At 40.0% G+C, this 24712-nt stretch overlaps 1 protein-coding gene across 2 annotated transcripts in view; it reads left to right on the top strand.

The window, feature by feature from the left end:
* Positions 1-24712, top strand: part of ANKRD12 (ankyrin repeat domain 12) — a 63725-nt gene that overhangs the window by 5676 nt on the left and 33337 nt on the right. The window contains exons 2-6 of one of the 2 annotated variants that reach the window (XM_015406604.1): positions 460-599; positions 3491-3638; positions 9147-9215; positions 16555-16701; positions 19730-19930. In XM_015406604.1, the coding sequence (XP_015262090.1) occupies positions 513-599; positions 3491-3638; positions 9147-9215; positions 16555-16701; positions 19730-19930 (652 nt within the window). In that variant the 5' untranslated portion in view covers positions 460-512. The remainder of the gene's footprint in view (positions 1-459; positions 600-3490; positions 3639-9146; positions 9216-16554; positions 16702-19729; positions 19931-24712) is intronic. The other variant, XM_015406605.1, reaches the window with a different exon arrangement.

The following is a 24712-nucleotide window of genomic DNA, read 5'->3' as shown; positions in this document are numbered from 1 at the left end:
CCCAGCAGCCATCAAACCATTCTCTTCAACCCCCTGCTGTGCAGCTGACTTTCTTCTTCACCCAAAGAGTGATTAACACTTGGAATTCACTGCCACAGGAAGTGGTGGGTGCTACAAGCATGGACGGCTTCAAAAGGGAATTAGATAAGCATATGGAGCAGAGGTCCATCAGTGGCTATTAGCCACAAGGTATAGCTAGGGGCTCTGGGGCAAGTGATGCTCTGTCTTCTTGGTGCTTGGGGGGGGTCAACAGTGGGAGGGCTTCTAATGTCCTGGCCCCACTGGTGGACCTCCTAATGGCACTGGTATTTCTGGCCACTGTGTGACACAGAGTGTTGGACTGGATGGGCCTTTGGCCTGATCCAACATTGGCGTCTCTTATGTTCTTATGTACTTCAATAATTTCATGTATGCAGCTAAAACCTATATGCAGTCATTTTCTCTCTTTCTTTTTGACAGGTACAGAATAATGAGCACACTGATGCAAGATAAAGTTAGTGAAGGACTATAAAATGCCCAGATTTGGGTCAGCAAAAGCAGTTCAGATTCAAAATTCTGACAGTGATAGCACCATGGTGGAGAAGCCAACTGGAAGAAAGGTATAAAAAGAAATTTGATTAAGATTACATTGAAGACCAGCTAATCCATGGAAGCATATAACATATATGAACCAAAAGAGATTATATGGAGTATAAAATGATGGTATTATTGTGCTATGAAGAATTTTAGGAGACTCTTAACTAAATTAAAATGCTTCTCCTAACTTAGTGTAACTTTTCTCATTCTATTCTGGTGATGAATTTGGGATGGGAAATGGTGAGTTTGGGTAGGCATACTTCAGTGATTATTTTAAAAAAGAAATTAAATCTTGGGAGATTTTTTGGACTTTGCTTTTATATTGTGCCAAAATCAATGTTTTCAAGGGTTAATGTAGGTATTAATGTGTTAATGCTTGTTACTGTAGGGTACGATATTTGTTATGTTACTGTTAATGATATTGATATCCAGTGTCTTTTTTACATTGTTATATATATTTTTTTTAAGAAAAGAAAAAATATATCAGTGGAGCTTTAACACTGTTTTAACATATACAAAGGCATATTTCTATAATTGTGTAATCATTTCAAAAATATTTTAATTTAATTGTTTGGTTCATGTTTTTTCCTTTGTTTGGAAATATCCAAAGATACTCTGGGCCTTTTATTAAACTAGATACATTTAAATGTCGTTTCTTGCCAGTTTTGTAAGACTTGTGACTGTATGGAAACTTTCAAATAGAAATAAAACCTTTAGGGTGATCATCGTTTCAATATTAACAATCCTTCCAAGCCATGGAAGCTGCAATTGAGAGCAAAATTGAAAATTGATAACGATACTTTAACAGCAAGGATTATATGTGTCTATGCTAGAGATAGAATTAAAATGTATATATGTGCGTGCATACACTCTTGGACACAACTATAAAAGTCCTGTTTCCTCCAACTGGTATGCCAGAAGGTTACAGTTGTGATGGCTGGGACTGATTCACTTGCTAATTTTTATTTCTAAGTTCAAAGTTCAATGAAATATGTATATATGAATTGACTATGTTAGCTGTCTTGTATTTAATATCTTTCCTTAATATAGAAATGTGATTTTAAATAGTTTTCAGCATCACTGTTCTATATTTTTAGCAGCTTTATTTTCTTATCTATGAAAATGGCATGATAGGATGCCAGATTCTTTAGAACTCCATTGTTATTCATTCAGTATTTCCAGGCAATATGTAGTAAAGTCCCTAAATTAATGTAATCTGTAACACAAAAAAGTTAAATCCATATAGTCAGCTGTGTTGGTCTGAAGCCGTAGAAAAAATTTAGAGCCCAGTGGCACCTTCAAGACCAACAAAGATTTGTTCAAGGTATGAGTTTTTGTGAGCATGCACACTTTTTAAAATACAGTGGAATGGGAGGTAAGTTTCAAACTTATAAACGGGCTGAACAGCAAATTAACATGTAAGATGAGGACGTTTTGAGATATGGAAAAACAGAATTAAATAACAAGCTAAGGTTATAATGTCAACAGTTGTAAAGCAATAGACTGATAAGAACAGATGACTTAGGTAGATAATGCTTTCCCAGCCAAAAGGCCGAGAAGCAATAAATATGTCAAAATAAGTTTGAGACTCTCCATTCATTCCCAGAGCACGGAGGTCACAGCAACATTTTTACTTTCTTTTTCAAGGTAGGAGCAGTGTATGTCAGCCAAACATTCCAATATTCCTTGTATGACATTCAGTATTCTAATATACTATTCTGAAAAAGAAATACACTAAAATACAGAGAATGTATAGTCCCTCTGTATGAGAATACATATGTGAGGACTGAATGAGTTAGCATATGTAATGAGATAAGAAACCAATATCCCTGTTGAGTCCTGGGGAGGTTTTTGTTCCAAGTGTTGTAATAACTTGTAATTCAGCAATTTCCCTTTCCATTCTGTTTCTGAAGTTCCTTTGTAATAAAACAGCTACCTTGAGGCCGCCGATTGAATGTCTTGGAAGGCTGAAGTGTTCTCTTACAGGTTTCTCAGTCTTGTGATTCCTGATGTCAGATTTGTGTCCATTTATCCTCTCGCATAGGGTTTGTCCTGTTTGTCATATGAAGAGAACCGAAGGGCATTGTTGGCATTTAATGGCATGTACAGTGTTAGAAGATGAGCAAGTGAATGAGCCTCTGATGGTGTAGTTGATGTGGTTAGGTCCAGTGATTGTGTTGTCTGGGTGTATGTGGCAACAAAGTTGGCATCTGGGTTTATTGCAAGGTCTGGTCCCAGTGTCCCTGTTCAAATTAGATTTTGCATTATTGTGGGTGAGGAGTTGTTTGAGATTGGAGGGACTGTCTGTGCGCAAGAAAAGGTTTGCCCTCCAGCAGATCTGCAACACACCTTTTTGGAACTAAAGTATCTACCTGAAGAAGTCAGGAAACAGAGTAACAAAACCAGAATGATACCCAGAGAAAACCTGTTAGAAGACAGGCCCAAAAGAAACAATAATAGACCACTAGTGATCACATACAGCTCTCAGTTCAAAATGGTTCAACACATCATCAGAGACTTACAACCTCTACAGGATAATGACAGTTCTCTTTCACAAGTACTGGGGGGCAAACCTTAACCTTAGCTTGTAATTTAATTCTCTTTTCACATATCTCAAAACGTCCTCATCATGTTACATGTTAATTTGCTGTTCGGCCTGTCTATAAGTTTGAACCTGACCTTCCATTCCGTATTTGAAAAAGTGTGCATGCGCATGAAAGCTCATACCTTGAATAAACCTTTGTTGATCTTAAAGGTGCCACTCGTCTCTAAATTTGTTTTACAAAAAAAAAACCCTTAAGTTTTGTGATTGGTTTGTTTAGTTTTTTATTAGAATTTTTCTTTTTTTCAGTTTTATAATTCTATTAGTAGTTCTTATGTAAACATCACGCTTAAACTTTTCTGTTTATACCAGAGCAAGGATAAGATTGCCTCCTACAGCAAAACTGCAAAACTGGATAGGAGTGATGTGGGAAAGGAAATGAAAGAAAAGTCTTCCATGAAACGTAAACTTCAGTTTAATGTTAGTCCATCCAGAAATGAAGATCGAAATTCAGACACAGGTAGGGTCTTCTTTATTTTTCTTTTCAACTTATAATGGTTATGAGAAGTTTGTTAATGGTAACCTGTATAAAAGTTGTAATAATAATGAAGTGCTAACTCCTATTTTTGTGTCACCAGTCCAGCAACCTGCTGGGGCTCAAATCAAGTGCATATTAAGACAGTTCATGCTACACAGATCGTCTTAGCTACCCCTTTTAGTGTTTATCTAGTATTGCACCTGTGATAGTTGAGCACTTTCTGTCCATTTGATGCTTGTCCTTTGTGAGAACATAAGCTGCTGTTCTTAACTGAAGCACCTAAATTAACTTTGTCTTACTGATGCCCATGTGTGACATGTCATGCGCAAAGTGAAGAAGGAGAACTGAATGATAAAAACCTGGGGATAGAGATTTTGACACGGCTTACTGCTATGTGAATATCTTCAGCCAGATTTAAGCACTTCTGTATCCTGTTGATTTCAATAGAGAGATTAGAATACATACCTGACACTTGTGCCTCAAATTCCGTGTGTTCAGAGCCCACCCAGGGCTGGCAAAAAGGCAAAACATACCTTTGGCTATCAGACCTGTTTAGCAGCAAAACGGAAGAGATCAGACAATAACCAACACCCCACACAGCTGGGGGCCATTCTTTAGCCACATAGCCAACTGGGCACACAGAAATAGGTCATTATGAATCCCTCAGTAAGCCTGGCATTGTCACCAGCCATCTATAACAGGGCAAGGAGAACTGACAAGAAAGCCCACATTGAGCATCACATAGGGATATATACCAGACAGCCCTGGAACAGAGTCCCAGGGACAGTTTCTGTTCTTTACCATGGAAACTAGTTACCTGGGATTGGCTATTCATGCTGATTGGCAGCCCCATACACTAGTTATTTTGATCAGCCCTATGTACTATCCCTCTGCTGTAAAGGGGATCTTGCTACCAATTGGTCCCATTCATCCAAGTAAATATTGTGCTCCATGCCCCCCCGCGCTCCCCATCACAGAAGCTGTATGGTTTATAAAGCTGTAGCAGTCATTGGGGGAGTATGCAATCTGAGGATATCACCTTTCCCCCTTACAAGAGTATACCTCTGTAAACATTGGATGAACACTCCATCTTAGTGTGCTAAGATAGCTATAGTTAGTAACCAGGTGGGAGTGTAAACAAATCCCTATGTATCCCCACTCTGAAACTGAGGTACAGCTCAGACACAATCCATATACTTACTAAACAGCATCAGGCCTAGATACCAGAAAGCTAGGTATATGAAAGGAACTGCTAACTCCTTTGAAACACTCTTGTGCCTCTGAAAGCTACCAACAGACTACAAAATCACAGACAGTGCTGTTCTTGTCCCTGAGGTGGTCAATTGTGGTCAGTCAACTGTCTGTTCAGGAACCTGATTAAAACAAGAATTCTAGCCTCACAGCAGAGCACCTACATGCACACTAGTCATTGCCCCTGTTGGTCATGTTCCATGCTAGAGATGTGAAGGCCTATGAGGAAATGTAGAAAAAAGGGTCATTTTTTTCCCCCTGAGGACTTTGGGGGGGTGGGGGACATCTCCCTATGAAATATTTTCTCTTTTTGAATGGATGGAATGTTTTTAAAGACAAGATTAAAAAAAAATCCATGTGTAGTATGAAGATTTTTATGTAAGACAACTTACATTGTTAGATGTTGATAATTCTTGTGTATGTTTTGGACCAATACAACTTTTCCAAGATTTTTAATTCATTTTTTAATGTTTCCATGTGACTATCTTTGTCCATAGCTAATATGCTATAATATGTATGATAATATGCTATTGAATTGTTCATTATAATATGGTTGTATGATATTGTTTCTGGTTACAAAATTTATCTTTTTTGCTACCTCTTGTTCGGCAAAAACTTATGGCTCCACTCTCTTTCTCTAGTATTTAAGTGTGTTTGCCTTAGTTTTCTGAAAGCAAAATTGCATTTATAATTTTAGATTTCATTAATATGCCTAATAGTACAACATTATAATATTCTGCGTCATGACTCATGCATTCTGTATTGTTTAAAACAGAAATTTAGGCCTGATGAGTACATATACTTCATTATTCCGCAAAATTTCCATTTTTTCTGGGGAGGAAACGGAGGGGGGATTCCTTTATAGCTTCAAAGTTTTCCAAAAAATGTACACACCCTTTTGGAGATTCAAAACACAAGGATACTAATGAGTTCAATTTTAGGAGCAAACAGCAAAGCTGCTTCGACATAGCAAGGATTTTCCATATTGATTTCACTGCCTCTGTGAGTGTAGAAACTGGTATGCTAGCTACAGAGCTTCCGCATACGGCAGTCTTCTGCTTACTTTCCTTGAACTTTTTTTCAGATTGTTTCCTTTCCATGCATGCTGTGCAGCAACCTTGCATTGGCTCTCAGCATAGCTGTCACAGCTGCTATGACTCACTGCCCCTTTTTTGCACTGTCCTGTGCCTATTGCCCATCAACTTCATCTGGTGCCCCTGAGTTTTAGTGTTATGGGAGAGGGAGAAAAAAAATTCCTTCTCTCTACTTCCCCTGTGCCATGCATGATTTTATAAATTTCATTCGTGTGTCTCCCCCCCACCACCAAGTCTTGTTTCTCTAAACTAAAAAGTCCCAGACTCTTCAGCCTTTGCTCATAGGAAAGATGCTCTAACCCTTGGTTTGCCCACTTTTATACTTTTCCCAACTCTGCAATATCCTATTTGAGATACAATGACCAGAAGTATACATGGTGTTCTAAATGAGACTGCACTATGGCTTTATACAAGGGCATTACAATATTGGGTTTTTTTATTCTTTCCTAATCATTCCTAGCATGAAGTTTGCCTTTTTCAGCGCTGCCACACATTGAGTTGACATTTTTGTTGAGCTATCCACTATAACCTCAAGATCTTTGCAGTCTTTGTCTCAGCCACTTCAAAACTCATCAGCATATATTTTAAGTTAGGATTTTCTGTTCCAGTCTACATCACCTTACATTTACCAACAATGAACTTCATTTGCCATGTTGTTGCCCATGCCCACTCATACAATTTTGATAGCTCCTCCTTTAGCTTCTCCCAATCCACTTTGGTTTTTTCCTGCATACTACCAGTAATTGTTCAAGTGGTAGTGTGTTTTAGGGCAATACAGAGTGGGGCATGGGGTGGGGGGAATTGGAACAATCACACCTTGGGATTGAGATACTTCCCCCTCCCCTTGCTTATTCAGAGGCGCAAAGGCTCCAGTTTGGTGTTTGTCCTGTGGTGAAGTACCTGTGTGGAATACTCTGAGCTGTGCTAGACGTGTGCTGCATGCACAATATCTGCGCAGTTTGTTCCCCTTTTGTGCAAAATTCCCTGTCAGTGATGGTCCCATATAGGGAAGGAGGTGTAGCCCCATGCCCCATATGCACTTGCAATGGAGCTGTAGGTAGCCTGGCAAGGTGCTTAATAAGGCTATGATTGGCTGCATACTTAGATGGTATATAAAGCTGTTTACAGTTCTGGGCCACGAGGGGAAATACTAGTATGTGTGTGTGGGGAGCTATATTTCCCCCTCTGCATGTACTGTATGGAGATTTTTAAAGCTATGCCAAGGTTATCCCCATAACTAATATATGAACATATTTCATGATAGTGCTAGTTTAGTTTTTAGTCTTTGTGCATCCTTGAGTATGAAATGTCTCAGTGTAAAGGCTACAGTCTTCATCGAAGGGCTTTTTGATTTTATAGTTTAATTAATATTTAGGCTCAGTACAGTATGTAAAACATCCCTACAGATAGCAAGCCTTCATCTGAATACTTGCCAAGAGCATGTGAATGGCGGAAGGGTAGCTAAAACATCCCAAAAGATAATATTGCTTAACAGGGCTCTAGTCGGAAAGGAGCTCTCAGGTACGGAGCTCCGGAAGAGAACCTCTAGGGGGCGGGGCGGTCACGTGGTGAAGCCCCGCCCCCTTCTTTACCCCGCCCTCTGCTTCGATCCTCATTCCGTTTGGGAATGAGGATGAAGCAGGAGGGTAAGTAGCCGGGCCTCCTGACACACTTCCGGTGATGCCAGGGGGTGTGGCCTTCTGTCACTTCTGGTGATGTCAGGGGGCGTGGCATATGCAAATAGGTTATGCTAATGAGTTATGCTAATGAGCTCCGGCAGCTCTTTTTCTACAACAAGACCCCTGTTGCTTAATAGTATGAATCACAGAAAGCTATCCTCTGTCTCAGAAAAGACCTTTACATAACTTTTGAAGAGTTTGAACTAAAAGGAAGCACATGTCTTTTCACACTTACTTGTTTTGTTGTGTGAATATTGAACTGGTAGTGTAGGAAGTAGAAGAAAGTGCTTGGGAAAGGTATACCATTTCAAGTGTTGTTAATAATTAATATGTTTAAATTATTAGATATATTGCTTTGTAAAACTCATGCAACATTTGTAGAACATTTTTTTAAAACAAGCACACACAAAGATTATAACTGTGGCTTCTGAAGCACAGGTTAGCAAAGAAAGTACCACAACTGCTATCCAGTTATATTAAGTGTTCAAACCAAGACATTGCCCCCAGCAAGCAATGCTAGAAGAGTATTCAAGCAATGCAGGCGTTGCCACTCTGTGCTGTCTGTTCAGTGTTGTATACAGCCTGTAGTGAACAGTGGCAGCTGGATAGTGCTGCAAGCAGTTCTGCATAAACTTTGGTCATAAGGGAGACATTGGAGCAGCAGATGAGAAGTTTGGGATACTCATTTCAGTTTGCAGGCTTTTCTGGAAGTTTTATGCCTTCCTGGGAAATAGGCTTTTCCTTAATGGTTGCAAAATTCAGCTGCAAAACTGAGCACTTCAGCAGCTTATGTGGTAATGGTGGACAAGATCTGAGGTATCATATTGTGTCTTTTAATCAGGCAATGGGTTTAGGAGAGCAGAGCCACACTTTGGAAACTTCTACAGCTATCTTTTAGGCACAAAATCCCTCCCTGCCCCCCCCCCCCAAGATGCAAGTACCCAGTGGGGATGAGTCAAGCTCATCCACTGAACTTGATGGCTGAATGGGGATTTGAACCCACGCAAAACGTCAAAGATGGATTTTGTGCAAAATCAGCTGAACAGGAAAAAGAGTCTGAACGTGCGGTAGAAGTATCCATGACCCAAATGAGGACTTTCATAATATGTTTGTCTAGCCATGGCTAACCTTCTCTCTTTTGAGATAATGGTTTTCATGTGAATCAGCTCTGAAGTGGAGCTCCAAGCAGGAGAGGTTGTATGATGATGTGTATTCTGCCTGTGTATTTTATGTACTATTTTGTACCTGAAATCAGATAATCTCAGCATAGTGCTTTTTTTACTAGATTACTTAACAATATTAGAAATGCTTACTCAAGGACTTCTGAAAAGCTAGGATACAGATGCTATGAAATAGTTTTCTAAAATTCCTATGTGGTATGACCGTATTTCTATCTTGTGTGCCCCCACTTGGTTTCTCTTGCTCTCCTCCACCTGCTTTTCTCCCATGTCTTCTTCATTCTGTAGATTCAGATCCAGGACATGCAAATGAAAGCTGGGGGGAGAGATTAATACCTACTTACAGGACATATTCAGGTAAATTAATTATGAGGTGTACTTACTCTGGTTTAATTATTCCTATTAAAATAATGATACTACCTTTCATTTGTTCTTTTTCTGTGACAATGACCTGACTACAAACAGCACCCATAGTAATATAACTATAATGTATGCTCCTTTTCATTGGAGAACACTAAGTGTCCTGCAGAGGAGGCATGTGGAATGTGCTCATGCCTGTGGTGGATGGTGGCAGTTACCATGTAGTAAACTTCTCTAGAATAAAAATGTTTTCATACTGAATACAATTGCATGTAAAACAGGAAAAAATAGCATTGCAAATGTAAGAACAGATCAAATAACTTCAAAATGCTTAGATCTAATGAAGTGTGAATGCAGTGGCATTCATGGATGCCATTCTTTCCTGCTCATTCTCTTCCCCCAATACCCCCCTGAGATCTTTGAAGAACTGATGTTGGAGGTTTACATGACCATTGGAGGTGACATGATGACTCTTGTTAACAAAAAGCAACATGGTGGGGGAGGGGTGAACTGAGCGGGTACAAGCTTTTGAACCACTGGAATTTCTTGCAGCAGCAGAAGTGCTGCTGGCAGAAGAAGAAGCAGATGATTTCATCCAGCTCCTCCTCAGACTTCCTCCCCAGTTTATTTGTGTGTTTTTGTCCATGAGAATTCTACATTCTCCAGTATCAGTGTTTTGGAAGTCGGAGCTATTGGGGGAAGCGGAGAGTGTGAAAGAATCACATTGTGAGCAGCCTTGTGCTTCATAGGGTCCATGCTAAAGTGTTTTCAGCTTGTGTTTTGTGTATGTTTGTTGTTTCAGGAAGCACTGACAAGATGATTTAAGAGTTGAGACATCATTTAAAGTTAAACACATAAAGCAGATTTGTTCTTGGACAACAAATCACTTGAATACATAAATAACAAATTCTGCCAAACAAGTCTGAACACTTTGTTTTTCTAGGATTATAAAAGTATTGTAAGAGGAACTACCAGTAGCCTAAGCATGGTAAATCTACTCTTTCTCCAGTTGATCTCACATTAAATACACTTTACACTTATGAATAAAGGCTTATATCTAGATTTGTTCTTTGAATATTCAGGCCAATGTGAATAAGCTTGTGAGAGGATTAAGCAAAAAAATTCACAGAAATAATAAAATGAGAATTATTTTTTGCTAAATGCTGGTTGATGAACAATACCTAGGGAAACCCCATCTGTCTAAACTTTTTAGGTAGCATTTATGTAGAAGAAGAGATTGGATGTGTACTACCTGAAGGAGTCTCAGAGTGGCTTACAATCTCCTTTCCCTTCCCTTCCCCTCCCCTCCCCACAACAGATGCACTGCGAGGTAGATGGGGCTGAGAAAGCTCTTTCAGGAACTGCTTCTGAGAGAACAGCTCTGAAAGAACTTGTAACTGACCCAAGGTCTTGCCAGCAGCTGCATGTGGAGGACTGGGGAATCAAACCCAGTTCTCCCAGATTAGAGTTCATGCTCCTAACCACTACACCAAACTGGCTTTAAGTAAGTCTGAAAGAAAGTTGAGAAGTTGACAAGGGAGGAATCAGGTGCTGCTCTGCCTCTGATGGTAGGATAGCAGTTGCCTGAAAGGTAGGCTCTGTCCCCCTCTTCCCAGGATGTGAGGTCTTTAATGTCCTAAGAGTCAAGCAGATCGGAGCCAGGTGCTACTTTTATGTATTTTTATTTTTCCCATGTTGCACATCTTTGAACACTCATACGAGTACATGACTACTTTTAATAAGTTTGTAAGTCTTTAGAAATAATGCAGTTACCTATTTAATTAGTGGTATATTGGAGTAAATCTCTTCCATAGACAAAAACCATACACAAAACCACATAGAGATGATATTACGTTTGTTGGGGGAAGACCATGGTCTTTCTTAAGTGTGACCTGTGAGACTCAGAGGCAGGTGTGTAAACAGACAGGGGGGAAATGGATGTGACATAGTGGTAATAGTGGCTAACTACAAGAGGTACAAGAAAAAGCTGGAGAAGTATTTCTGATGAGGACAAGCTTGCCCTGCCCATATGATCTTCCTTGTCCCCATTAGTTCTGATCAGATTTTCTCCCTTCCTTGGTACATGTTAGTGAAGTAGTTTTCTAATTTGTATGAAGAAAGTGTTGTGATCAGGGAGATCATTGAGGAGTCTATGCCAGCAGTTGTCATGCATGTCCTGTTGACAAACAAAGCTGCATTTTACTGAATGAGAACACTTGTCTATCATGGTCAGTGTTGTCTACTTTGACTTATGGTGACTTTCAGGGTTTCATGTCACTTACTCTCTTATTGAATCTGGGACCTTCTGCAAGCAACACAGAAGCTCCCCTACTGACCCACACACACACACACACACACTACATTTATGCACACAGCTATAAAGTTTGAAAACCCCACTGACTTTTGTTTATGAAAGGACTTCAGAGAGCACAGTCTCATCGTTGGAAGTCAAAAATTACATGCATTGTCTTTCACATTTTCAGCCGATAGGTTTCTGAAGCAGTTTATAATGTTTATGTTGTATGTTAAAGACTTTAAGATCATTTGATCTTCTGTGCAGTCCCACATGGGGACTGGGCAGGAGTAGGCCTGCCTACCGGTAGGTTTTTACTGCTAAGAGCATGCCGAAACAGAAGCTTGTGCCCGCCCAGGGACCATGTACTCCTGCATAGCAGTACCCCTAACCTCAGTTCCTCTTTTGCTGCCAGAGGAGTAGTTTAGTCAATTGAGAGTCTTCTAACTTCTGTGTGGTGAGGATTTGTGTCTTTTGCAGATTGCTTCTGAGCTACAGGATGGCTCAGAAGGCTGTAATTAAAAATGTGCACCCTCTGTGGTGCAAAAATGACCCAAACAGATAGGCATGATCTGTGTCTGTTTTGTCTGGGGAAAGAACATAACGTATCCACCTGCAAAGCTTGCCAAAGATTTACCCCCAAAGCCTGTGGGGACAGGGCTTCAAAGCTCAAGGCAGCACTCTGGGAGAAGGCACTTAGAGCCTTGGTACCCCCATCTGCAAAGGCTGTGGAAAAACTTCTGACTCCTGCTTTGTTAGATTTGATGCGGTCAGCTCCGCCCCCAGGTTCCAGGTCTCAAAGGATCCACTCATGCTCGCCACAGGCCCAGCATGCCTTGTCTGAACCACCTGATAAAAAGGCTAAGACAAAAGGGAAGGGTAAACAAAAAGCCATCTCCCATCATTGAAACCCATAAGACCTCCAAATCAGAGGTCGCCCCTGATTTCCATCTCGGAAGGGGAAGTCAAACTTGACTTAACAGCGGGTCAAGTGCCATTAGACATTTAATCTGAACAGATGTTTCCATGGTCTCAACATCATCCACCAATGAGATGGCTGTCCAATCCAGACAGAATGTCTCCACGATACCTGGAAAAGTGGGAAAGTGCCTTCAATCAACATACATATCTAAGTGGTTACTTCTATCCACACCGACCTTATTCATACCCACAGTCAGCTTGTCTTGCAGACCCCCTCCCCTGTGTTCAAAAGGAGAGAGATGGAACTGGTGGTTGATTCTAATTGGATGTGTTGTCTAGCCTTTCAGTGTCTTGGAATAAGATACCGTGTCCTGTTTGAGTTAGGCTATCTGAGTTAGGCTATGTCAGATTACATGGCCTAACTCAAACTATGTCAGATTACACAGGGAAGCCATTGAAATGCATAAACATAAACACAATTTCAACAGGAAAGAAGAGAGTTTAAAAATAAATAGGGCATGGTTTCCTGTCCTGAAAAACACAAAATGCTCTACATCTTACAATAGCACTACAGATAAGATTAGAATTTCAACAGCCAATCCATATGCAAAAGAACCTCCTCAGGAAAGGTCCTCCATTAGCATGTCACAGCCTGGAGAACTCCTACAAGATAATGACTCAGCCCTCCCCCACCTTCCTGAGTAGATATAAATTACCTGCCTACCATTTTTCTTCTCACCTTGATACAGAGAATTCTCCACCTTTCTGTGTTATACCTCTGAGGATGCCAGTCACAGCTACTGGCAAAGCATCAAGTCCTACAATGCCAAGACCACGGCCATACAGCCCGGAAAATATACAACAACTAATGAACTCCGGCCATGAAAGCCTTCGACAACATATTCACTAGAGAGACCTCAAACGGGCACATCCCAATATAGACAAAAAACATGCACACGTCAATCTTGACACCCCTAGTAAATGAAATATATATATGCCAATGCTCCAGGAGCTCAGTATCCTCCTGCTAAACATTATGCATCTCAGCAGAGTTAGCAGAGGCGTAAAGGCTCAAATAAGTCCTGTTCATAACCAAGGAAACCCACACAGCCAAAGTCTTTCTGACTAGAGCCGGTTAAGTCTGGTGATAGGTTGGCTCAATTTCAGGAGGCATGGAGGGCCATTAGTGTGGATGAGTGGGTCCTATCCATAGTAACTTCTGGATACAAATTGGTATTTAAAACATTACCACCTTTTTCTTCCAAGTTGGGAGAAATTAATCAATTGTCAGATGACCTTTTACAGGCTCTCAGAGCTCTCATTGACAAGGGTGCCATTGAAGAAGTGAGCATAGATCAATCCCCAGTAGGGTTTTAGAATGTTTCTAGTGGTAAAAAAGATGGGGGGAGTAAGAGCAATTTGAGTATGTTTTATTCCTAAAGAATAAAGGCTTGGCATTCTCATAGTTAAAAGTGCATTTAGCAGCAATTTCTTGTTTTGGACGGGAAATCTTTTTTCCCCACCACTTGACAAAGAGATTCCTTAAAGAAATGTCTAAAATTTGTCCACCCAGGGACCCTGTGATACACCAATGGTTCCTGTTGCTGGTGTTAACTCATTTGCTTACTGTGAAAGCTTTTTCCTGATAGCAGTCACTTCTACCAGGTGGGTGAGTGAACCAATGGCAGTGCGAGTAGAGCAGCTGCTTTTAAATTTTTTCCCAGAAAGAGTCGTACTTTGCCCAAATGTCAGTTTCCTACCAAAAGTTGTAGATTATATTATATATTGTTATGATTTCTGTTATATATTGTTATGACCCATGTTCAGTACAGTAAACTGAAACTGCTGCTGCTACCTAAAGTTGTATCTAGTTTCATTTATCTTGGGAGATTATTTTACCTACAGTTTTTCCTACACAAAGTTCAGAGAGTGAGAGAAGGCTGCACTCCTTGGATCTTAAGAGGGTATTGTTGTTCTAGCTGAAACAGACGTCCGAGATTCCATAAGGATAAGGCTTTATTTGTATGCTTTTCAGGCCCAAAAAAAGGTAAGAGGGCGTCTTCTCAGATGCTCTCTAGATGGATTGTTTCCACCATTAGACAATGTTATCAGTTAGCCAGGATGCCATGCCCCTTGGAACTACACACACATTCTGCCAGGGCTCTGGTTTCCTCTGCTGCGTTCTGGAGTAGAGTTCCGCTTTCAGGAATATGTTAAGCAGCCACCTGGTCATCTGCAGACACCTTTGTTCATCACTATGCTGTAGACCTGGAGGCAAGATGAGAAGCTTAACTGGGGAAAGGTGTCCTCCAGTAGGTGAGCATGCCCCACCTCCTGGCGTTAGCTTGCTAGAACTGCACAGAAGATCGATGATGAAAACAGGGTTGCACTTAACCTGTAACTTTTGTTCATTGAGTATCTTCTGTGCAGGCACACATACCCTCCCTCCTGCATGCTCTTTTTGGCAGTGTAAGAGAGACTGAGGTTAGGGGTGCTGCTGCATTGGAGTACGTGGTCCCTGGGTGGGAACTAGCTTCTGTTCCAGTATGCAGCTCCCCTTGGAGACTCTTAGCTGTAGAAAACTACTGATAGGCAGGCCTGCTCATGCTCAGTCCCTATATGTGCCTGCACAGAAGATACTCAATGAACAGCAGTTACAGGTAAGTGCAACCCTGTTTTTTTACAGATGTTAAGTGTGTAATAGTTTCTTCTGGCCACTGGGTGTTTGATATAGTCCAGATTTCAGGTGTTCCCCTTCAGAGGACAGGGTCAAAAACTTGCTGATGGGCTGTAGATGTTAAAACTTGTAGATGGTAAAAATTCTTAATCTGTCATTCTGTATTGTTCTGACTCTGACTGTTCATGACATCATACAGGTTCCAGGCTCTTTCTTCCAGATATTTAACCAGTACATTTTTTCTTACGCACCTTAAAGCACTGTCAGAACTTTTCTCGAGAAAATACATCAAACTGTTGAAATCTGTAACACATGCATATTTTATCATATCTCATCATGAATATCTCTCACTAGTAAAATGCAAATATGTGAAGCTACCTTATACAGAGTCAAACTATTGGTCAATCTAGCTCAACTTTTTCTTCTCTAACTGGCAGTGGCAGTTCACAGATTCTTTCTTAATACGTTTAACCTGAGAAAACTAGAGGTGCCAGGGAATCTTGGCTATTCAGCATGCAAAGTATGTGCTCAACCATTGACCAACAGTCTTTCACCAAAATAAAATATAAGTTATATTTCCATAAACAATGAAGAATATGCAAGCATTTGCAAATATTTCAAGTCTGCTTTTACATGAGTGATTCCATAAAAATATATGCTTGCGAATTTTAAGGAATACGAAGATGAGTTTTAGGTAGTACAAATTTTACATTCTTCTGAAGGTATTCTGTGTGATTGAATTGTACTCATGTCCCTTCCTCCAACATTTTTAGTCCAAAGTTGTACACAATGGTAATGCAACTCAGTATATCACAACTGGGTCACACTGGCTACAAAGAAGGGTGGGGCAGTTTGAAGTGCTTAAGAGGCAGGCATGAAGAGAGGGACTGAACTCTTCCCCTGTCAGCCACTGAGTTAAAAGTCACTGGGGAGAAGTCATTTTTTATGGGGGAAACATAGAGAAGAGAAGATTTCAGCATCCCCTCCCACCTGGCTCTAATGTAATTAAGCACCGCACAGTGCTTTGTAATAATAAGTGGTGACCTAGATATAATTACCATCATATCTAATGTGGTCTTAAGAGTAACATATTTTCTTACAACAATGCTGTAAAGTAGGTTGGGCTCCAAGAGAGCATGGTTTACCCAAGGCTGTATATTGAGCTTTATTGCTGACTGGAGATCTCAACCTATTTTTTTCACATCCAAGGTCAGTATTCTCACCACTACATTACATTGGGTCAAGTCTGTTATGCTAAATATTTTTAGACAGCATTTGATGTTCCTGCCTGTTCAGCTAAATTGGAAGTACTTGTACTGATTTCACAAAGCATTCCAGATGTTATTACTCCAAACAACCTATCTGTATTTTTTCAGTAATTTAATCTTGCATATATTGTGATTGGCATTGTTTCACTGTACTTACAAATGTACTACTATTTCCAGAGAAGGATGTTCCAGAGAAAAAGAAAATGAAAAGAGAAGCTGGAAATAAGAAAACGGCACCTGTTAGCATTCTCTTTGGTTATCCACTATCAGAACGCAAGCAGATGGCCCTTCTTATGCAAATGACTGCTAGAGACAACAGTCCAGGTAATACTGCATACTGTCTGCATACCTGAGGGCAGGGGTCATTTCCTGCAGGATCCCACAGGAGCGGAGCTCCGGCAGTAAGGAGCCCAAGGGGCGGGCACATGCAACAAGCCCCACCCCCTGCTCCCAGCAGCCCTCAGGAGGAGCAAGAAGCAGCCAGGTAAGTTGCAGAGCCCACCCACCCCCAGCCCGCCTTCAGGTACAAGCTCTACCTCCTCTGTGAGGGCAGATCTGCGCATTCCCCACCCCAATAGCTAGCAATCCCAAACAGTCCAGTGGAGCCTAAGCGGTGGGTGTTGCCTTCTGACACACTTCCGGTGATGTCAGGGGGTGTGGCATATGCAAATAAGTTATGCTAATGAGCTGCTGCACCTCTTTTTCTATGAAATGACCCCTGCCTGAGGGCACAGAAAAAAGGAGGGGTCATGTCTTCTTCCATCCATAAAATGCAAAAAGGTTTGTGTGACTCCAGCTTGCCTCAGAGCAGACACATTTTCTCTTTTAAAATATTAATAGCAGAACAGAGAGCTAGTTTCAAATAGGATTAAACCTTATCATTTGTCCCCCAGAGCTCTGAGGCAAACTAAGGCTGCATGAGCCTATAGTTTGGTTTTTATATAGGGAATGAGAATTGTCTTCCTCTTTTTTTGTTTGAGTCTCAGATTTGATAACCTTTAAAGGTGAGCAATGCAGTGGAACTGCCAGAAGCTGCGTGATCATCATCAGCTGCTACCAGTTTACAGCCATATCACTATTCTTGCTTTCTAATTTATATATCTTTATTTATTTTGCTTATGTTTATCATTTTCTGTAGATAATCTACATAGTATTAATTATAATTCAATTCACTTTCTGCCATCTCACTTATAATATAAGTGAGTTATAACTTAAATATAATTTATAACATTTCTTTTTGTACTGATCTTGTTTCAAGTACTGGTATCCATTGAGCCAGTTTGTCTGTTGTGGGGAGAAGAACAGAAGGAGATTGTAAGCCACTCTGAGCGGGGTATAAATCCAATCTCTTCTTCATTGTCAAGTTTTCATTAGCCTTGTCAGTTTCCACTAGAGACAGGCAAGCTCCCCCATCTCTCCTTTTAATAAAGATCAAACAAACTAAGCTATTTGCCTATGAACTGAGGAAGTCCATATCATGAGTGTGATACAGAATGCTCAGAGACCCTGCCCTGGAACACCGTGGCACATTTGTTGATGCCAGGAGTGCCTTGGAGTTCTAGGTGTCCTGTCCTCCAGAATTCTCTCCCTTCTTTGACTTCACCCCAGCTTATCTGTCCTGCTGTTGGAAAGTGATGTGGTGATATTAGCAGGCAATCAAAAGGAAGGACATTTCTTGCCTCATCCCTCCCTTTTCCTCCCCCCCCCCCAATAACTTGATCATATAGTAGTCGTGGCGCCCAATGCACTGTGGAAATAAAATGCTCCAGACATCTATGTTTCATAACTTGAGAACTGCATTGTGCACTTGATTGCTGTATGGGAAAGAAGAGAGGTCTCCTTTAGCTTGGATTTACCATCCTGGCCACAGAAGAATTTGGCATAGCTACAAGGATCCTCTCATTCCTAAACTGCTGAGAACAAAGACAAAGGAATACAAAATTTAGAAGTATCTCTAGTCATCACTGACTTAATTCATAATCCTGTTGTGAATGATTTATTTCAAAAACCTTATTTTATTTTTTGAAAACCTAATAATTTTCCCCTAAAGTGTTTTTCTCTAACTTGTGTTTAAAAATCTGATATGGCAAAATATATATAATAAATCATGAACTATGTAGAAAAATTGTTCTTGTTACTTCAGCAACTACTACAATTAGATTTTGATTATAAATTTTTTAGATTTTATTTATACAGCTTTATTTTGAACTAAATACATTAAACAGGAAATATTGTACACTTTCTCCCATGGCTAGTAAATAGCCATGGACAAAATGCTCTTGTTTTTATAAATGCTTAGAAAATGCTGATATTACTATTTTATGTACTTTAACTGAGATTGCTAGTTGAAACTGAAATTGTATTAGAAGACCAAACACTATAGAGATGGGTGGATACTTGTGAGGATGACTGTAGGAAAAGACCTAATCAACTACTGCCAGGGTGACAGCCAGGTTTTGGAGAAGTGCAGTGTCATCCCCAAATAAAGTAATATATGTTTTTAAAGAATAAATGTATTCATAAAGTGCGTAAAACTCAAGCAATAATTTTGGGCTAATTGAAATAAAATGCTATTTTCCATTTCATTATTGTATTTCTGTGAAATTTCTGTCACATGTCTAGTAAATTTACTGTCTAGTAAACTGTATTACATGTCTAGTTAATTTACTGTCTAGTAAACTGTATTACATGCTAAACAACAGCACTACTGAAAGCAAACCTGATTAAATAAAACTGACTTAGGTCTGTGTATATTAAGAAGTTCATTTTCATACAAAGACTTTTATTATCTCTTCTGGAAAACAGCTAACCAAGTTAGTGATGTTTTCATGTATGGTGGCAGTGCCCTTAAATCTTGGAAACTGTTATGAACTGTGTTAAGAAAATAAGTCAGACCATGATACCAAATGTTCTCTGCTAATCTTGCAAAATACCCAGAGGGCTTTGTTCCAGTTATTTCTATTACCTAATTGAAATCTGTTGTCGAAGGCTTTCATGGCCGGAATTCATTAGTTGTTGTAGATGCCATACAGCCTGGAAAATCTACAACAACTAATAATTGAAATTTCATTAACTTTCTAAATCTGGCAGCAATCATTTTTGTAGGAAAATGAACATTTCTCATATGAAAGCCTAGCTGTTTGAATCTTTTCTCATAGCAACTTGTTCAAGACAGTTGTTGATTTTCCAAAAGTTTTTAATAGGAAGAAACTCTCACCATTTGGGTGCATTGTTAATAAATTACCTATATTCTCCCTCTGAAGAAATGAATTAGATAGTTACAAGGTTTTAGTAACTGGGTTCTATTCACTGTGGCAAAAATAAATTTCATAGCTAAAAATTTATTTTGTAGATCCCAACATAAATCATCCTTTACAGACAGCACCAGCACAAAAGAAAACTCCAAGCTCTTCATCACGACAAAAAGATAAAGTGAACAAGAGAAATGAACGTGGGGAAACCCCATTACACACAGCAGCAATTAGAGGCGATATTAAGCAAGTTAAAGAATTAATTGGTCTAGGAGCAAATGTGAATGTAAAAGATTTTGCAGGTAAGTTTGACAGGTAGTTTAATTCTGGCCGCATTTAGATGTCGCCACTTGTTTACAGCACAGTTTGTTGCAAAAATCCTGATTAGTCTACCAGGCATTCCTAATAGCCCATTTGTTTGTAAACCCCTATTAATCTGCTGCTTGCTTCCTTCCCTATCTCCAAGCAGAATCCCTGAATACCATCTTGAGCACCCTTGCATTATCAGCCTTCTGTAGCCCACTTACTATTGGTTAGTTGCAATAAATGAGAGGATAACTGGGAGAGAAGAAGGGAAGAAATGGGGAAGAAACATAGGGAATACCAAGTCTCCAACTCCCTGGTTTTGGCTAAGGGTAGATACAGTGCAATCCTTGGCTCAATCATCATCCAAAAGGGAAACTGCAACCAAAAAATCAGAAGGTGATTGAGACTGGAAAGAGCAGCCATGAAGGAGCTAGAAAAGATCCTTAAGTGTAAGGATGTGTTCCTGGCGATCAAGATCGAGTTAATTCATACTATAGCATTCCCCATTACTTTGTATGGGTATGAAAGTTGGCCAGTGAAGAAAGCCAACAGGAAGAAAGTTGATTCACTTGAAATGTGGTGCTGGAGGAGAGTTTCGTGGACACCATGGACCTCCAAAAAGACAAATAAATGGGTTGTAGATCAAATCAGACCTGAACTCTCCCTAGAAGCCAAGATGACCACACTGAAGCTATCATACTTTGGTTATATTACGAGAAGACAAGTCTCATTGGAAACGACAATAACTGTAAGGAAAGTTGGAGGCAGCAGCAAAAAAGACACCACATGAGATGGATTGACTCCATCAAGGAAGCCATGGCTGTGAGCAAGGCCGTTAACAATGCTACATTTTGGAGGTTATTAATTCATAGGGCTGCCATAAGTAAGATTGAAGAGATAGGGAGATAAAATACATCCTTGTCTGACACCGTTGTCAATGGGAAACCATTCTGTTTCTCCATATTCTGTCCTATCAATAGCCTCTTTTCCAGTGTACAGGTTGCGTATCAAAAACAATCAGATGTTGTGGCACACCCATTTCTTTTAAAACCAGTCATAGCTTTTAGGATCCACACAATCAAAAGCTTTGCTGTAATCTATGAAACGCAAGCTAATTTTCTTCTGAAATTCTCTTGTATGCTCCAGTAACCAACATAAATTTGCAGCGTGATCCCTAGTGCCTCTTCCTTTTTTGAACCAGCTTGAACATCTGGCATATCTCATTCCATATATTTATTTATTTATTTATATATAGTAACAGTCTCTGTTGTAAGATTTTGAACATCACTTTGTTCACATGAGAAATTAATGCAATGGTCTGATAGTTGCTGTAGTCTTTGACGTCTCCTTTTTTCAGAATTGGGATGCAGATTGAGTGCTTCCAGACTGTGGGCCATTCTTTTGTTTTCCATATTTGTTGGCACATTCTTGTTAAAATTTCTATGTTTTTAACATAGAAAGAAACCCAAAGGAGAAGTTGCGGTGAAAAGAACAGTAATATAAAAGCAAACCACAATACCAAACAATAAATAAATTCTGTATATTCCATTTTTTCTGTATCCTATTTTTACATAACAATAACGTTAATGTGAATAAATAATATAAACTTATATAACGCCTCAGGCTTATACAATGTTCTCAACTTAAAGTCCATACATATAAATCACCAGCACAGTGAACTATTGACAAGGACTCTCAGTTGCATACGCTTTAACAAACATATTTAAAATCACTGTCACAGCCAACCCACCGTAGTTGCTGCTACATAAATCTTGCTTCAAACAAGTACACCAACAGGGAGCCAGCTATAATTAGCCTGTTTTGGAGAACTCCTTTCTCAGAGTTGAAGTATACACTTTTTCCTCATAAATAGCAATGAATACATATCAAAAGTACAAATTACTTCACAATTATTCCTCAGTAATGGGCTTGAAAGTCTGGGCTTGAAAAGTATCTGTTATCCCATCTACTCCTGGTGATATGTTTCTACCAATTGCTGTGAGTGCAGCTTTCATGTCACTTTCTAAAACTTCAGGTTCTTCAAAAGGTTCCTCTTTGAAAAACAGTGACCTCTGTCATCCTTTCATCTCTTCTATATAGTTCTATATAGTTCTTCAGTGTATTGCTCCCTTAATTTTGACCTGTTCAGTTAATGTATTTCCGTGTTGATCTTTCAGCATGCTTTAAATTTACCCTTGATTTCTTGGATCAGAGGTGAATTTCACTAAGTTCAGTGGGACTTTCTTCTTATTAAGTGTACTTAGAGTTACAGCCTCAGTTATAGTTTCTTCATTGAATTCTTCTTTTGTTCCAGAACAACTTTTTAGAGCCTTCATTCCCTTTTCCTCTTCTGCTAGTTCTTTACCTCATTTTCTCTCAGAGAAAATAAAAGCATTTGAGGATAATATGAACATGGCTAATAGGTCTCTCACTAGGATTGCCAACCCCAAGGTGGGGTGGGAGATCTTCCAGAGTTATAACTGATCTCTAGACTTCAAAGAGACTTCCCTTATAGAAGATGGTCTGCTGTGGAGGGTGGGCTCAGGCTCCATCCCCAAATCTCCAGGAATTTCCCAACCCAGATGTAGCAACCCTGTCTTTCACTGTGATGTACAGGAAAACAGGGTTGAAGGGGAAGTGCTCTCTGTAGATTCAAAGGTATGACAGTAAGTAGTTTGTGTGGTATTACTGGAAACAGTATTTTATGTGGAGCAATTTCCATTGCATATACTAGTAAATTGAATAAAATGTTATTAAGCTATATCTTTTGACCTGCTGCCTTTTCAGTTTCTCTTCTGGAGAGGCTGAAGTCTTTAAAGACTGTTCCAATTTGGTTAGTCATCACTGGTATGGGGGGGCAGGCAGAGGGCAGGAGGTAGAAGTTTCTTGAGAACAATACCATTGTTGAGAGCTGAATGCTGCTGGAGAGTTTGTCAAGGTTTCTCTCTCTCACCCCAGTCCAGGGATGGGGAGAGAAACCAAGCGTTCAGGAACAATTAAACAAACGCCAGGAGAATGTCTGTACACTCTCCAGGCTTTATCGGTAGTCTGCCACCAGGATCTCTCTTTAACCAGTTCCACGCCACAGCTCAGGAGCAGAGATCCCAAACTCCTTCTTGCTTTATTGGACTGGCCCACTTTACCAGCTCTGCACCAGGGCTGCAAACAATTAAGTACCACAGTGGTAGCCTCCTTAGGCGAACAGCTTTAGGCACAAGATTCAGTCTTAGAAATCAGGTTGCAACAGAAGAAACAGGTCCAGATAATATTGATTATATATTATCTTTATTCAGTGCACAAGCATGCATATAACACAAGACTAGCAAAAGATAAGAAACAAAAGACATCTATAGCTTGTTCAGCTCTAGCTACACGATAGAGGTAGGTCATAGTTACCAGGCTGGTGTGCAAATAGTCCAAGGTCTCATTAGGGAATCTTGAAGAGAAACCCCATGGTTTTGTGGGCAGCTAGTCCAGCTTGGCTGCCTAATAGTCTCACTCCATGTTAACAGCAAACAGTCAATCCAAAAGAGCTCTTTGTTTCCAGAGAGAAACTCACTTAACTCTCCTTACTCCTCTGTTTCCCATATGGATCATTGCAGATATACCCCCCCCTCCGTCACCACCAGGTATGTCCATTTACCCAATAGTGAGAGAGTGTAAAGGCGTTCCAATCTCTGGTTACCATGCGTTGTTAGGCAAGGTATGTTTTGATTGGCTCGGAGTTGGGCATCCCACTCCAGCCTCTTCTATTGACCATGTGTCATGTCAGGGAACGCTTTTGATGTGCTAATGTACTGGGCATAGCTCGTCCCATGCTTGGGAAGGCGCCGGCAAGTCGCTCTCTCTTGGCAGAGGTGTCAAAGTGTCTTGTATATAGAGATGCGGCCTGGCCATCTGGCAAGTCATTTGCACAGGTGACAGGAATCACGCGGTAGTGTGACCAGCTAGGGCCATCTGGCCCAAGCAGGGAGGATTTTAGAAAAGCCTTTTTCTATACAGAGTTAAATTTTGCTGTTGCTTTGTGTATACTTAGGAGGTTGAACAGGGTGCTACTGAGTGAACAAGAATTTCAGGATTATGACATTGCTACTAACTACAGTTAGTACGATCCACAGTTAACAAGCCAATTACAAACTGGTTTGTGATGCCACTTTATCATCTGCCAGCAAATTAGAGTTTTGGCCATTTGCATTCAGACATACGTTAAACCAGAGTTTAATCAAGCCATAATGTAGAATCTGGTTTATTGTGACATCTGACTGCAGCTGCTGTCTGATCTGAAATAGTAAAATTATTCTGAATTTATCAGCTGTCTAAAGCTGCAAATTTCACTTTAATTTTCTATGTACCTGGGAAACAGTTCAGTACATTTGTACTTGAATCAGAAATGTGTTTAGCTAGAAGTACATCATGTAAATTTCAATATTTTGCTAGTTCAAAAAGCAAACGTTTCTCAGTGATTATAAAGAAAGAATTGTTTAGGATCATGAATCTGAAAGAATCTAAAGTGTATATCTTGTGTGTGTATGTTAAATGCCATCAAATTGCTTCAGACTTATGGTGACCCTGTGAATTAATGCCCTCCAAAATGTCCTGTCATTAACAGCCTTTCTCATGTCTTACAAACTGAAAGCCATGTATCTTAAGGGAACATATTTTGTTGGGCAGGATGCATACTTATCCATGAGAATGGATCCACTGACCCCATAGGCTCAGGGATTGTGTGTCTTTGCTTCATTCCCTTCCCCTCAGCAGTACGTTGTTCTGTCAGTGGG

Source organism: Gekko japonicus, unplaced genomic scaffold (assembly GCF_001447785.1).
Source record: "Gekko japonicus isolate JY-2015 unplaced genomic scaffold, Gekko_japonicus_V1.1 scaffold138, whole genome shotgun sequence".
NCBI lineage: Eukaryota > Metazoa > Chordata > Lepidosauria > Squamata > Gekkonidae > Gekko > Gekko japonicus.
This window is presented reverse-complemented; position numbering and strand designations above follow the sequence as displayed.